The following is a 14,692-nucleotide window of genomic DNA, read 5'->3' on the forward strand; positions in this document are numbered from 1 at the left end:
CCCCTACTACTTTTATTCAAAAATGAGTCAAAACTTGTAAAAAACCCGGTTTTGGCCTTGTTACTGGGCTCTTTGCATGCTCCGTGTAGAGGACGCCATGGCCGCGCGCGACGAGGAGCGAGAACCGACCAGCAAGCCAGGCGGTGCACCTAGCGATGCCAGAGATGCGACCTGGCGGCCCGAGATTGGAGACGCGGTCACCACGCGCTAGAACTAACTGACGTCGAGCTACAACCATAGCGGAAATTTGCTGGAACCGGCCGACGTTGGAGTTACAACCACGATGGAAATTTGCTACAACCGCGACGAACATTTTTTTGCTGCAAACTACGGCGAGGGTTGCAATCAGCGCAGTTAGGAGCTACAACCCTTTTGACAGATGTTACAACTATGGCCAATGGCCGGCGGGCAACAAATGCTACAACCATGGAACGACGAAGGATGCAACCGGCAACAACAGATGCTACAACCATGGATGACAAATGCTACAACCATGAACGACCCCGGCGACGACGAATGCTACAACTATGGACAACAAAGGGTGCAACTGGCAACATCAGATGCTACGATTGTTTTGTCAATAAGTTGCAACCCACGACGCCCAGAGACGACGATGCTACGCCCGGCGACGACGGCAAAAGTTTTTGCTGCAACCGTAGCGGCGCTTTTTTTCTGCATCCATTCATGAACTCCCACAGTGCTTCACAGGAGGCGAGATGTTGGTGGTGGGTTGCTGCGAACCACGGCGGCGGCGACGAGCGGGACGACTATCTAGCTGGGAGCAACGGGCGGCAAGGTGCTACGACCAGGGCGACAGACCGCGGCGCCGCACATCCGAGGAGCCACATGAGATGCGGAACTAACGCGAGGAAGGAAAAGCTCGGGGCGAACAGTTTTTTGCCCGATCTGGCCCACGCGGCTCGCACCCGACACATCGCGTGCGCCCGGCCGGAACTTTGGGCCAGCGCACCCGCGCCTAGTACCGCCCATCGCCTTATGCCTCACATACCATGAACATGGACATGACCAGTGATTTTGTTTTTGAGATAAACATGACCAGTGATAAAGAGACCTGTGATGACGGACAATCCATGAACATGGACTTGAGTGTATGACGGCCCAGTAGGCCGGCCTACAAAAAGCCCATAAAGTATAGGGAGTGTGTGATCCGATGTGGCGTTGCCCATGCGGAACCCCATTCGGCGTCTGGCTAACCCGGCAAGCCCTATCAACAGCTCGAGGCCCGGAACCCTCACCTCCGCCTCCTCTCCCAGCGATGGCTTCCGCCGCCATGGTCGCCTCTTCCAGAGCCTTGTTCCGTCCGCATCGCCTCCTCCTCCTCCCTGACCCTCGCCGCCGCCGCCACCTCTCCGCCAGTGCTGTGGCCTCAGCAAACGCTGCAGCCAGGACCGTACGGCGCGGAGTAGTCGACGTTCTCCGGGAGCGCGGGCTCGTGGAGGCTACCACCTCCGAGGCGCTCGGTTCGTCCTCGGCAGTTTCTGGGGAGCAGCAGCAGCTCAAGGTTTACTGCGGCTTCGACCCCACGGCCGAGAGCCTGCATCTCGGCAACCTCCTCGGCCTTGTCGCGCTCTCCTGGTTCCGTCGTTGCGGCCACACAGCCGTCGCGCTCGTCGGCGGAGCGACCGGCCGCGTCGGAGATCCCTCCGGAAAAAGCGCCGAGCGCCCTGAGCTAGACCTCGCCGCCGTGGTCGCCAACTCTGACGCAATCAAGTCGCTCATCGCTCAGATCCTCAGCCGCGCTCCCGAACCATCTCATCACGGCCAATCTGGTAAAAGCGCAATTTTGGACAAACATGAAGATGCTCTGGCCAATTCTGACCAGGATTTATCAGAGAAATCGGGTAATGCGGGGGAAAGTATGGGTTCCTTTGTTATCTTGGATAACTATGACTGGTGGAAGGACATCACATTGCTTGATTTCCTCAAGGAGGTGGGCAAGTTCGCGCGTGTCGGGACGATGATTGCCAAGGAGAGTGTGAAGAAGCGGCTTAATTCAGAGGATGGCATGAGCTACACTGAGTTCACCTATCAGCTTCTCCAGGGCTATGACTTCTTGTACGTGTTCAAGAACATGGGTGTCAATGTGCAGATTGGGGGTAGTGATCAGTGGGGAAACATCACCGCGGGTACCGACTTGATTCGGAAAATTCTCCAGGTTGAGGGAGCGCACGGTCTGACATTCCCACTCTTGCTGAAGAGCGATGGAACCAAATTTGGGAAGACGGAAGATGGGGCGATTTGGCTCTCATCAAAGATGCTCTCCCCTTACAAGTTCTACCAGTACTTTTTCTCAGTCCCGGATGTTGATGTTGTAAGGTTTATGAAAATCCTTACATTTTTGAGCTTGGATGAGATTCATGAGTTGGAAGAATCGATGAAGAAGCCCGGCTATGTGCCAAACACGGTTCAAAGGAGGCTTGCAGAAGAGGTGACACGCTTCGTCCATGGCCAGGAGGGACTGGAGGAGGCCTTGAAGGCAACTGAGGCCTTGCGGCCTGGGGCACAGACACAGTTGGACTCACAAACAATTGAGGGAATAGCAGATGATGTACCGTCGTGTTCTTTACGATACGACCAAGTATTGAAGTCTCCCCTGGTTGATCTGGCTGCCTCTACAGGTTTGCTCGCAAGCAAATCAGCGGCTAGGCGGCTTATAAAGCAGGGTGGTCTATACTTGAATAACATGAAGATCGATAGCGAGGATAAGTTGGTCGAGGAAGGTGATATAGTTGACGGGAAGGTGCTGCTGCTATCTGCCGGAAAGAAGAACAAGATGGTTGTGCGGATATCTTAATTGTTCTGATATGTTTGTGTCTAATTTTTTGCCGGCGAGGATTAAAAAGTAACAGCATGAGCCCTGTATTCAGATTAGCTGTCGGTGAACATACACATTGCTTTGCTGGAAATGGTACACCAATAATTTGATCATAATATTTTGCTTGCTCTTGGCTGTTGCGAGCGGCGCTGCCCCTTGCACTGGTCATTTTGCTTTAGTATCGCGCATTTGCTATTTGTTTGTAAGCTTCCTGGCCTTTTGTTAACTCTTAGTCGATTTTCTTAACATTTGAATTTGGATAGTTAGTGGCAATTTTTATGTCAACGCCTTTGGATGGTGCAGTTCTTGCACATTCAGTATCTCTAAACAATTATGTGGTGACATTACTGAAAGGACTGTTCTTTCGACATTTAAGCATAGGTAGCAAACTGAGAAACATATGTACTATAATTACTAGTAAATTGTACGTGCAATATGTGTGCAAAGTTCAATTCATGGATATGCTGCTTGCTCCCTTCAAACATGGTACCTTCGCATGTAAATCTTTATCGAGTTCATTGTTGTAGCCATTCTGTTTTGTATATATGTTGCCTGAAATAAGGGGTTTAGTCCTGTATATATAGCTTTACATGCTTAGTATTAGTATCTCGTACTACACTCAGCTTACTTTGCAACTTCTTGAAAATTTCCAACTTCTCCCTGACACGATTAGTGCGGGCGTTGCGGACGCTCTGCCAGTGTGTGTACCTTGACCAATTACATGCATGAATGGATAACCTTAGGCAAGTGAAACTTTTCCTACATTGGTATATAGTGATGGTTCTAGAAATCAGTGGTACGTTCACTGGTACTGTAGCTCGTACTGTAGCTGCGAATCCCACATTTTTCAGCCCTCTGATTGACTCTATCAATGGCTCACATTGCTTTTTGGTTTTGAGATCCAAACATTTAAAACTCGTACACTATAGAGTAGTATAGATGTGTAAACTAATGTGCGCGTGATATGTGCCCATGTAAGTGATACATGTAGGTTGCTGAGTCATCATCAATCACTCTGGTTGTTGATACGAATTTCCTAATAGTCTGCTTCTTGCTCTGGAATAATTGGTGCCTTGTTGCCATGGGCTTAAGCGGGGCTCAACCTGTTGAATTTTTAAGTTGCACTAAAGGTACACTCAACACAAATAGATAAGAAGTCTTCAGTGTAACCAATGATGTATCGCGCGCGTTACCTTTGGAGAGTTTTTCCATTGTTTTGCGGGATTCTGAAAGCAGAGATGCGATGGAAATACATGCATGGTTTCTGGATGTAAAAGCAAAAGGTGTGCATGGTTGGATTCCTACAGAATTTAGTCGAGTGATTTGGTACAGAAAAACTAGAAATGAAATTCTATCTCAGAAAAAACTACAAATGAAACAATGTGGTGGAGTATAAGGCGATTGCGTCAATATGGTTTTGATTGTGTGTGTGGCTGACCATGACCAGCAGCAAGTTGCTGGAAACGGAGATGAGACGGCGGTTGGTCTGATCACTGATGGTTGCTTGTTTCCCGCACCAACACGAGAAGCAACCACCCGACCTGTCCGCCTCCAATCCAAGGCAAATTTGACAAATTTAAACTATAAACGAAATCAAATCACAGAATGAACTATCCGTGAAACTATTTCACGCGGCTGATCTTTTTGTGTGACGCCCGACACGAAGGCGCCACACTACACTGTGCAACGCCTCACAGATAGGCGCTGCACGGCCAGCGTCGCACCTGTGTGATCAGAAAATTACTAAGTCAGTGTGCAGCGCCTGAGAGCTATAGTGTGGCGCCTAGCTCTCAGGCGTTGCGCTAGTGCAGCGCCTAGCTCCCAGGCGTTGCACTAGTGCAGCGCCTGAGAGCTAGACGTCACGGGTCAGCCGCGTGAAATTGTTTCACGGACAGTTCATTCTGTGATTTGATTTCGTTTATAGGTCAAATTTGCCCCAATCCAAATCCAAAGAAAGAAAGAAACATTAGGGTAGCATTCCTCTTGGCTTGTCTGGGCCGGAGTCCTCTCCACTCCACGCAACGCAGACAGGAGGAGTAGGAGGAGAGGAGAAACCCCTGCGCAAGAAAGAAAGAAAGAAAGAAAACCAAAGGCGATCGAGTCCTTAGACCAGCACAGAACCAACCGGAGCCGCCCCAGCTCCGCACGCCTGCTGCCGCTTGCTTTTATCCAACGACCTCGCCTTCTGGTGCGTGCGTGCGTGCAAACTCCATCCACCGAGCTCGGACATGGCGAAGCCACGCCGGAGCAGATTCGCTGTCGCCGGGTATATCTTCCTTCGACGTCCTTACTCTTTTTTGTGTTCCCCGTAGAAATTTGAAACTGCCGGCGGCCTTTCTTCGAGCGGGCATGTTGTTGTTCTCTGTCGTCATGGAAGCTGCCTGTTGTTGCCAGGTGCGGATGCTTCGGAGGCCAGGCTCGGGGGAAGGTGGCAGAGGTAAGGAAGGAAGGAATTGTTGTGCCTACGGTTTCCGTTGAAGTTAAGCTGGTGATGCTTGCATAGTTGCATTGGAGCTGAGATGATGATTCATGGTTGGGGGTGCACTGCAGGATGAGTACCCGGTGAAGCTGCATATCTACGATCTCAGTCGGGGGATGGCGCGGCAGCTCTCCACCACGGTGCTCGGCAAGCCTATCGACGCCATCTGGTGAGCATCCTTGAATCATGCAAATCTTTTTCTTCTTCCTGACGATGATCGGGAATAGGATTTTCTTTTCTTTCCCTAATATATACATGCACGTCTCGCCGTACCAAACTTTGTAACATAAATGTTTTCTTATTTATGTTGCTTGTAATAACATCTTATATTATGTAAATTTTGTAACATAAAAGTTGCCACCACTAATTCACTCGTGGTGTTTAACTTGGTTGGCTACATGAAGGCTGAGCTCCATGAAGGCCTTGATTTTGAAAATTTCAAAATTCAGACTTTTCAGTCTCAAAAAATTCTGAAAAAATACACATGATACAAGGATGTACTCCCTCCGTCCCATAATATAGGACATTTTTTTACACTAGTGTAGTGTGAAAAAACGTCTTACATTATGGGACGGAGAGAGTACTATCTAATGTATATGTGTGCAAAATTTCAAGATGAAATACCTTGAATTGCGAGCTGCGCAAACAAAAAATTCACAGATTTTGAGGATGAACAGCACATATGCTAAAAAGCCTTAGATTCGGGTTTTTTGTGTGTAGCTCTTATTTTTAATGTATTTCGACCTGAAAATTTACACACATGTCCGTTATGTCTCTAGGTATATGTGTATTTGTTTTCAGAGTTTTTTAAAACTGAAATGTTTGAATTTTTGATGATTTCAAATTAAGGCCTCCATGAGCTCAGTCTCCATTTGGCATTTTCGGTTTTCACCTTGTCAACAAAAGTTTATCTTGAGTCACCTTTGAATAATTTTTAGACAGCCTGCTCGTTCGTGCGAGAATTGTCAAGTGGACTCTGCAGGACCTTAGATTCGAATAGAAATTACAGTTGAATTCTGCAAACTCTGGATTTCTGGGCACATCTGTAGTCTTGATTGTCTATTATACATGCATCTACTCAATGCAGGCTAATAACTCAGTTGTAACATTTGCCGAATTTATATAGATCAACAAAATTAGGTGGCACCATTCTGTTTCATTCCAGTAGATTTCTTACACAACCACATAAAGGAAATGCCATTGAGCAGATTTTACACCCCCAGTATATTGCCGCAAAGCAATTTTTCTTTTATCCCAGTGCACTCCTGCTCCAAACAGTCGACGGATATAGAGTAGGAAGGGACCCTGGTGGAGATTGGAATTCCCGGTGCACGTCCTACATTTCACAATATGCATCTCCAGGCTTTTCTGCTCTTCTTATGCAATTAAATGTTGCTGCGGACACCCTAAAAAAAATATGTTGCTGCGGATTATGGATGAAGTGCCTTTTTTACGCGCTAAATATGTATATTCTGCAAACTTGACTCCTAATGTGGATAGACATAATGGCCCTATCATCACAGGCACACAGGCGTGGTGGTTCATGGCAAAGAGTACTACTTCGGGGGAGGCATCCAGCAAGGCCGGCCTGGAAGGACGCCGTACGGGACTCCTGCCCGAGTAGAGCATTTTGGGGTCACGCATGTCTCCAAGGAGGACTTTGAAGGCTTTCTGCAGGAGATCAGCCCGCGCTACACACCAGAAACCTACAACCTCCTCAGCAACAACTGCAACCACTTCAGCAATGAGGTGGTCAAGTTCCTCGTTGGTTCCACAGTTCCGAGCTACATCCTCGACCAGCCCAAGGAGGCAATGAAGAGCCCGATTGGCGCGCTGATAAGTAAGATCTCTTCTCCCCACTAGCCTTTCCCGGTTTAAGAGCTTGAATTTTGCGGCGACCGTCTAGTCTAGGTCTAATGGAAACTATGATCTTTGGCTTTCCAGTGCCGATGCTTCAGGGGCTGGAGACAACCATGAAAGCCGGAGCTGCTCCACAACAGCCTCCACAATTCGTGCCTGCTCCTGCAGCGGCGTCGCAGATGCAGCCTTCCACGAATAACATTCAGATGCAGTCGAGATCAGTCACCGCCGATGAACCAGGTGCTGACAAGACGGCGGATCATGACAGTGGAATCATACCTGCTCCCAAAGAAGCAGGGGAGGTGCAGCCTTCCGCAGGTAGCACTCAGAATGAAATTGCCACGGATGAGATGGTGAGCAATGACGGCGGGATCATCCCGCCTGTGGTGGTGCTACCCACTCCCAAGGGAGTGGGGCAGACACAGCCCTCCACGAACAACGACCAGATAGAATCAAGATCAGTCACCGCCAATGAAACTGGCGCTGATGAAATGGTTGACAGTGATGGTGGCATCATCCCGCCTCCTGCAGAACCAGCTGCTCCAGCCGCAGCGACGCAGACAGAGCCTTCCCTAAATAGCATTGAGCTCCAGACAGTGGACGAGGGCACTAGGATGGTCACCCCGCCAGCCGTGCAACCAGCTGCTCCAGCAGCGACGGTGGCCAAGGTGACTCTGCCAGCGGCAGCAGCTTCAGATCCCCTCGGAGAGGCGAAGAGCCGAGCACAGGAGGAGCTAAAGCAGGAGTTTGCGGCCATCATGGCGACAGGGACTGTGCAGGCTGGTGATGCGGCTGCCCTCGCGATGAGAAGGGTCATGGAGCGGCATGGGCTGCGGCGCGCCGCAGTTCCCACGCAACAAAGGTAGAACAAAGTGTGTGTCCTTTGTATGCAGAACAGGGTGCTCAAGATGTAATTGCTGATTGCATTCATCAAGTACATTTATCTGGTTATTATTACTGTGCTCAGTTGTGGATGGATAGAGGATCACCTATCAGATTGTCTGTTTGCTGCAACATATTTTGGCCTACGAGTGCAGCAATGCTAGCATTCCTCAACTAAGAATTAAGCGCCTATAGGAAACTTACAGGCAACTGGTACTAGTGTTTCCTAGATTTAGTCCTAGCGAATCACTGGATCAGAAGAAGAAAAACCAATGCACTAGTAGATGAACACCAGCATGATCAGACACTAGTAGTAGAACCAACCACACCATATGGCATCGTTGAGAACATAGATGTACAGATCTCATGCTCATCCAACCTACATCGTCAGCATAAGCTCTAACTAATGAGACTCCAGATGATCAGCAGGGACTTAGCTACACTTACATACATGTACGCCTTCCCCGCGGCCTCCTCACCGTGTCGTCGCCCACGCGGCGAGCTGCGCGGGGTTCACCACCCCGGGAACGCAGGCGCCGCCGACCTGCACCAGCGCTGCCACGGCCTCGTACCGCGCGGCCTGCCCTCGGCCCTGACTCGCCTCGGAGCCCGTGTCCGGCCCGCCGGGCGCCCGCCTTTCACCCAGGACCGTGCCGCACGCAAGGAATTCGTGCGCGAGGTACCCGGCCAGGAGCCTGTTGCCGCCGCCAGCGGCGGCGGCCGGGTCGGGTAGGCCTGCCGCGGCGCCGGCGTCCCTGCATCTCCGCTTCCTCCCGATTCCGGACCCAGGTGGGGCCTCCCTGTCCGCCATCTCGATGGGGTGTGTGACCGGAAGCAGAAGCGGATAGCTGCAGTGAATTGCGTATGTAAAGCGAAAAAGGGAGGTCACGGTTATTATACCAACTACTGTGCGGATTTATTATAGCATGTACAAAAATAAATTAAAGGAAAATTTTATTGCACCATAATTTTGTTTGTGTGTATTTTTTTAAATGTATACAGTAGATTTGTAATTTGTAAATTAATTATAATTATTTTAAGCTTAACCATATGGATGTGAAGAAGGAATGTCACGGTTACTGTAGTTTACATAACATCCCTTGAGGATGTTAGAGGACCGGTTCCAGCCGTCCTGTGAGGACGGGCAGCGGAAGGGGGGAAAGTATCGGGCGTTCCCGGCCTCGGCCGATGCTCCAATGTCAGAAAAACACGTTTAGATGTTTCAAAAATTTCTGAAAACAAATCTCTGTTCAGGACGTCGGGTTAGGCGTTGAGGAAGGGGAGAAGCGTGGGCAGGTGGCCCCCATTTCCCCCATTGTGCACCCTCGGGGCCATGACTCGCCACCTTCGCTGAGAGGGTCAGCTACCAGGTTGGGGGGAGGGGGGTCGAGGGCAGGAGGCCCTCACTTCAGCCTCCCCCGAGGCGTCCCTGCGGAGCTCGGCCGCTGTGATGGGGGGTGGGCCAGCGGAGCAGGAGGCTCTGCGCACACGCCCTTCCATTGTGCACCCGCTGACGACTATCGCTGGCAGCCCACGGTCGACACCTTCGAGTTCTACGACTCCTGCGGAGGTGGAGGCGAGCGCGGCTCCTCCGAGACAGGGAGAGTTTGGCCCGCTTAGGGGTCGGGCAGGAGGCCTTACCCCAAGCGGGCCGACGCGAGACGAGGTCGTCGCCTTCGGAGGGATCCCGGATCCTGTCTCTGAAGGTCAACGGATGAGTTGTCGTCTCCAGGATTAGCCGGATGTTGATGACTTGCAGCTAGGGCGCGCCATGCGGGCGACCAAGCTTAGTGACATTGAGGTCACTACCGGTATGTCTCTTCTAATTCCATATTGCATTTTTCTGATGATGAGATTATTCATAATGCAAACCAATTGGGAGTTTCACTCGGTAGTAATGAACAAGAAGTTGCTAAATCTGTTAATGATATCCTTGACCTCGCAGCGGAGCGAGCTTTAGAGATGATTATAAATTTAGCGACTGTTAAACCAATGAACGATTCGGACATTGATGCTTTGTGTGTTAGGGTACTTGATAGCTTTTTGTGCAGATCTTGCACCCTCAACTCCTGAGATAGAGGAGGATGAGTGTTCTATATCTCCAAGGGGTTCGAATCTTGTACATTCTCAGTCGGTTAGGCCCACTAAGCTCGGTTGTGTGGACCGGGTAGAGGACCAAAACAAGCCTAAGCGCAAGTGGAGCCGGAAGATTTATCCGGCTTCAGCTGTGCGCGGAAGTGCTAGGATCCAAACCCCTAAAAAAATTCATGATGAAATATGAGGGGGATCTTTTGGAATAGCAGAGGTCTAACGGACTTGGCTAAACGAAGGTTTCTGGCGGATGCTTCTATAGAACACAAGTTGGATTTTATCGCCCTATCTGAAACTGGAAGGGACAATTTTACCTCTCAGTTTCTTAGCACCTTATCGGGAGGAGTTGATTTTGATTGGCATTGCCTTCCCCCAAGAGGAAGATCCGGTGGGGTTTTACTAGGGGTTAAATGTGACACGTTGGAAGTCCGGAATGTTGTCATGGGAGATTTTGCGGTTAAGTTTCGTGTCAGATCGAAGGTTGATGGATTCCAATGCGCACTGGTAGCAGTGTATGGAGCTGCACAGCTTGAGTTCAAACCAAAAAGATTAGCGGACTTAGTTCGTATTTGCGGAAGTGAGCAACTTCCAATTCTGGTTGGGGGCGATTTTAACATTATTCGAAGACGGGAAGAAAAAAACAATGATAACTTTGACGACAGATGGTCGTTGAAAGGGCATGTACCCCCTAAGTGTGGTTTTGGTAATTGAATGACAATCTCTATGGACTAATGTTTTCAGTGAGATATATTTGAAGGTTTTGTCCATAAATGGTGCCTCAAGGATATTGGATGGAATCAAGGATGAAGTCCATATATATGAAGATAATGCCTCAAGGATATTGGATGGAATCAAGGATGAAGTCCATATAGATGAAGTTATATTTGCTCTAAGCTTTGGTATTAAATGACAATTCCTATGGAGCATCAAGTGCATTGGATCTTATATGAAGATATGTTCTGTAGTGATGCTTGAAATTCTTTGGGTTGTTATGTGAAGATTGCCATCAAAGCATCCGAAGAAGTCCTCATGGTATCCCTCTCTGGATACCCCATGCACACGGGCTTATACCGTGCGCACGGGGTCGAGTGTCAACTCTCTGGATACCCCGTGCTCACGGGGCCTAGGTGTTGGCTCTCGAGATTCCATATCCAGCGAGGTTTCAAGTTGGTCTTCTGAGGATCAAGGCTTGAGAGAATAATAAAAGAGAAGAATTCGAGTTATGGTTTCAAGACAAGATCATGGTGAGCTCATGTGTTGGGTTTCGGTTGATCAAGCCTTGAAGCAAGCAACTAGAGTGGAGAATTCATTATGCCTCTCAAGACAAGATCATGTTGATCAAGTCTTGAAGCAAGCAATTAGAGTGACGAATTCATTATGCCTCTCAAGAGTTTGGGATGGAGTTCTTAGAAGGGCAAGTGGTGACCAAGATGATATTCATAATGGAACTTGATATGGTCATGAAAGAGTCTTTGGTGATATTGTCTTGAAGCAATGAAGTGAAATGAAGAGTTCATTGTGGCTTTCAAGAAACCAAGATGGAGCTTGAAGTAAAGATGTTGGTTGACCAAGATGAAGCTCGAAGAGTATATCTAAGTGGTCAACTCACAAAGCACAAACAATGTACCACGTGAGATCAAGTGATCTAGTGGTATGGTAAGTAATTGTGAATTGTGCTTTGTTACCTATCCCATGCTATATGTTTGTTATGTCTATGTGGGTTAGGTGTTTCTCATAGGCTTGCATCAAAAGGAAAGATCTCGTGTAGCCTATGTGTGGATGACATCAAGTGGTGATGGTCATCGGATTCGAGGAGTCCAAGTGCAAGATGAGATGACATCAAGTGGTGATGGTCATCGAGTTCGGGGAGTCCAGGTGCAAGATGAGAAGCCGGAGGTTATATGCTTTGAAGCTTGCGGTCCACATCATGATAATGTGCATGTGAAGATGGGCTTGAGATAAGGCTTCCCTCATTGCATCATGAGGAAGCAATTCGAGTATCTTCACCAAGTGGTCGTGGACAAGAAAGGGATTCCAACTTGAGGCAAGAATTAAAGTCATCATCAAGCTCAAGTTGAATGTGCAAGGCAAAGGTATACCTTAGCTGGGTTTTCCTAGTTTTGCCGGTCTCACAGTGCTTGGTGGGAGACCAGATTATAGGTTTGATAGCCGTACTATCAAGAGGGACTCTCGGGCAAGTAGCTTGATCACGTCGCATGAAGAGAGCTCAAACCTTTGCATTTCTTGCATCATTCTTTCTTGTTGATCTTGGGTGGTTCTCTATCTGAGGACCTTGGGCTTTTCCATAGCTTCAAAACGAGCCCAAGATCATCGAATTCGGAGTCCGTATGCCAAAGTTATCAACGTTTTAGTGGGCTGCTGCTGGCTGTCCTGGGGACTCCGTGTGCACGGGGTATTTGACCCCCGTGGGCACGGGGCCCCATGTGCACGGGGCTTGTACCGTGCGCACGGGACCCCGTGGGCACGGGGTCTAAACCCCCGTGCACACGGGGTTCCCAGGAAATGCCCGTTGGAGCCCCAACGGCTAGTTTCTGAGTTTGGCTATTTAAGGGCCCTTTCCTCCCACCGGTTGGGGGTTGGTTCTTACACTTTCAAAACACCATTTTGAGCCTCTCTACACCTCTCCCAAAGCCCTTTCTCCCCTCTATGTGAAGGGGGATTTGTGGATGTATTTGTGAGCCATTTGTTGATCATATCCATTGCATCCCCTCTCCTCAATCTCCTACTTTCAAAAGTGCATTTTGTGAGACTGAGAGAGTGTGTTGAGCATTTGTTGCTTGGCATTGCATTGCATTTGTTGCATTGGTTTGAGCTCCCCACATCGATTAGTTCGAGTGAGAGTCCGTGAGTTTATTACTCTTGGAGGTTTCGGCCTCCTAGACGGTTTGGTGATATTCATTGTGAAGATTGTGAAGAGGCCTATGTGGCCAAGGTTCCCCCGGAAGCTTCCTCTTGTGGTGTGCTCCGGGGAAGGGTGTTGAAGTGGCCTAGGTGGTCAAGTTCCTCCGGAAGCTTCCTTGCTTGTGGTGTGCTCCGGAGAAGTTTGTAAAGGTGTGGTGGTCGCCTTCAAGACCAACCCCGAGTGAATCGAGGCTCATCCGTTGGGGGTGACTCGAAAAGGAGAATACGGTGAGTCACTTGGTGACGCCCCGGAGCTTTGGCTTCGGCACCGCTCTAACGGAGATTAGCACTCTCACGAGTGTGAACTTCGGGATAAATCCGCGTCTCCGACTCACTTGTGGTTATCTCTTACCCACACCCTTTACTTACCGCAATTCATACTTGCTCATATTGATATATCTTGTGCTAGTTGAATTGTTTAGTTGTTCCTACATTTCCATGTCTTGTGATATAGTTTGTGCTTGCTAGTTTCCTTAAGTGCCTATCTTGTTTAGCATAGGTTGTTGGTGCACTCAGTTGAGCCTAGCATATTTAGGATTTGTGCTTGAAAGGTATCCGTTTAGTTTAATTCCGCATTAGGATAAAGCCAAATCCGTAACAGTTTTAAAACGCCTATTCACCCCCCCCTCTAGTCGTCATCTAGATCCTTTCAATTGGTATCAGAGCGTTGGTCTCTCCTTGCTAGGCTTCACCACCTAGAGAGTAAAGATGTCGACTAGTGGTATAGTGCACGATGACACTTTCTGTTTTAGTGGCACAAACTATCACTTGTGGAAAATTCGCATGCTTTGTCATTTCTGGGCCATGGGTCCAAATTTTGTGCGAATTGTTCTTGTAGGGGCTTCTCCATGGAAGGATGAACTTTTTCCATCTATTAAGGAAAATGATGATATGCTTTGTGGGTATGGTGCAAAGAATGCCTTAATCCGGTCTATATCCCTCGAAGTGTTTGAGTCAATTATGACGTGTGCGTCGGCTCATGAGATGTGGACAAAACTTGAAGAAATATATGGAGGGTCCAATCTTGATGGGGTCAATCATATTTCGGAGGTGTCTCTTGAGGAGTTCTCCACATCTTCATATCATGAAGAACTCCATATTGCTTCTTCCTCCGTGTTCTTGGACATTTCAACTTCTTCCACCTCACCATCATATGACATGTCCCAAGGTAATGACATGGTGAGTGGAAATATAATTTGTGATGATGATGTTGTGCTCAACATTGATGATCTTTCATGCATAAATGCTAATTTTGTAGCTTCTTTGGACTTGAACACATCTAGCAAAAATGACATACATTCTTGTGTTGATAGTCCTTACATATCATATAGAGATTCCTTGAATACTTGTTGTGATGATATGCTTGATTCTCCTTGTTGCCATGATATCTATGCTTCTATTTCCTCTAGTTGTTGTTTGACTAACCATGTAGAGGAAATAAGAGAAAATGGTGCACACATCACTAATGGAGAATTTGCTAGAAGAGCAAAGAAGGAAATCACTATGTTGGAGAGGAAATGCTATGAGTGTCAAGAGGATGGACATGGATATCCTACTCTTGATGATGAAGAATCTCCCTCTCCAAAAGAATCATCATCAACCTCCGATGTTCACATGTGCCT

The 14,692-nt window shown here is 48.4% G+C and overlaps 3 protein-coding genes across 3 annotated transcripts; 2 read left to right on the top strand and 1 right to left on the bottom strand.

The window, feature by feature from the left end:
* The first annotated feature begins 1,165 nt into the window (after positions 1-1,165).
* LOC123181012 (tyrosine--tRNA ligase, chloroplastic/mitochondrial) lies at positions 1,166-3,109 on the top strand. The gene has a single exon (XM_044593220.1). The coding sequence runs from the start codon at positions 1,172-1,174 to the stop codon at positions 2,813-2,815; it is 1,644 nt and encodes a 547-aa protein (XP_044449155.1). The 5' UTR covers positions 1,166-1,171; the 3' UTR covers positions 2,816-3,109.
* A 1,754-nt stretch (positions 3,110-4,863) lies between these two features.
* On the top strand, positions 4,864-8,157 carry LOC123181013 (uncharacterized protein KIAA0754). Its single transcript, XM_044593221.1, has 5 exons — positions 4,864-5,102; positions 5,231-5,273; positions 5,387-5,484; positions 6,839-7,155; positions 7,260-8,157. The coding sequence occupies exons 1-5, from the start codon at positions 5,065-5,067 to the stop codon at positions 8,039-8,041; spliced, it is 1,278 nt and encodes a 425-aa protein (XP_044449156.1). The 5' UTR covers positions 4,864-5,064; the 3' UTR covers positions 8,042-8,157.
* A 185-nt stretch (positions 8,158-8,342) lies between these two features.
* LOC123181014 (uncharacterized) lies at positions 8,343-8,923 on the bottom strand. Its single transcript, XM_044593222.1, has one exon. It carries the CDS (start codon positions 8,866-8,868, stop codon positions 8,533-8,535), a length of 336 nt encoding a protein of 111 aa, XP_044449157.1. The 5' UTR covers positions 8,869-8,923; the 3' UTR covers positions 8,343-8,532.
* Positions 8,924-14,692: the final 5,769 nt, after the last annotated feature.

Source organism: Triticum aestivum, chromosome 1D, assembly GCF_018294505.1.
Source record: "Triticum aestivum cultivar Chinese Spring chromosome 1D, IWGSC CS RefSeq v2.1, whole genome shotgun sequence".
In the NCBI taxonomy this organism is placed as follows: Eukaryota; Viridiplantae; Streptophyta; class Magnoliopsida; order Poales; family Poaceae; genus Triticum; species Triticum aestivum.

What these genes read in the sequence shown, in the direction of transcription:
- LOC123181012 (XM_044593220.1), top strand. Translation starts at nt 1,172, where the DNA reads ATGTGGCGTTGCCCATGCGGAACCCCATTCGGCGTCTGGCTAACCCGG.
- LOC123181013 (XM_044593221.1), top strand. Translation starts at nt 5,065, where the DNA reads ATGGCGAAGCCACGCCGGAGCAGATTCGCTGTCGCCGG. An exon ending in AGCAGATTCGCTGTCGCCGG is followed by an intron (nt 5,103 to 5,230) that starts GTATATCTTCCT and finishes TGTTGTTGCCAG; the next exon opens with GTGCGGATGCTTCGGAGGCC. An exon ending in CTCGGGGGAAGGTGGCAGAG is followed by an intron (nt 5,274 to 5,386) that starts GTAAGGAAGGAA and finishes GGTGCACTGCAG; the next exon opens with GATGAGTACCCGGTGAAGCT.
- LOC123181014 (XM_044593222.1), bottom strand. Translation starts at nt 8,868, where the DNA reads ATGGCGGACAGGGAGGCCCCACCTGGGTCCGGAATCGGGAGGAAGCGG.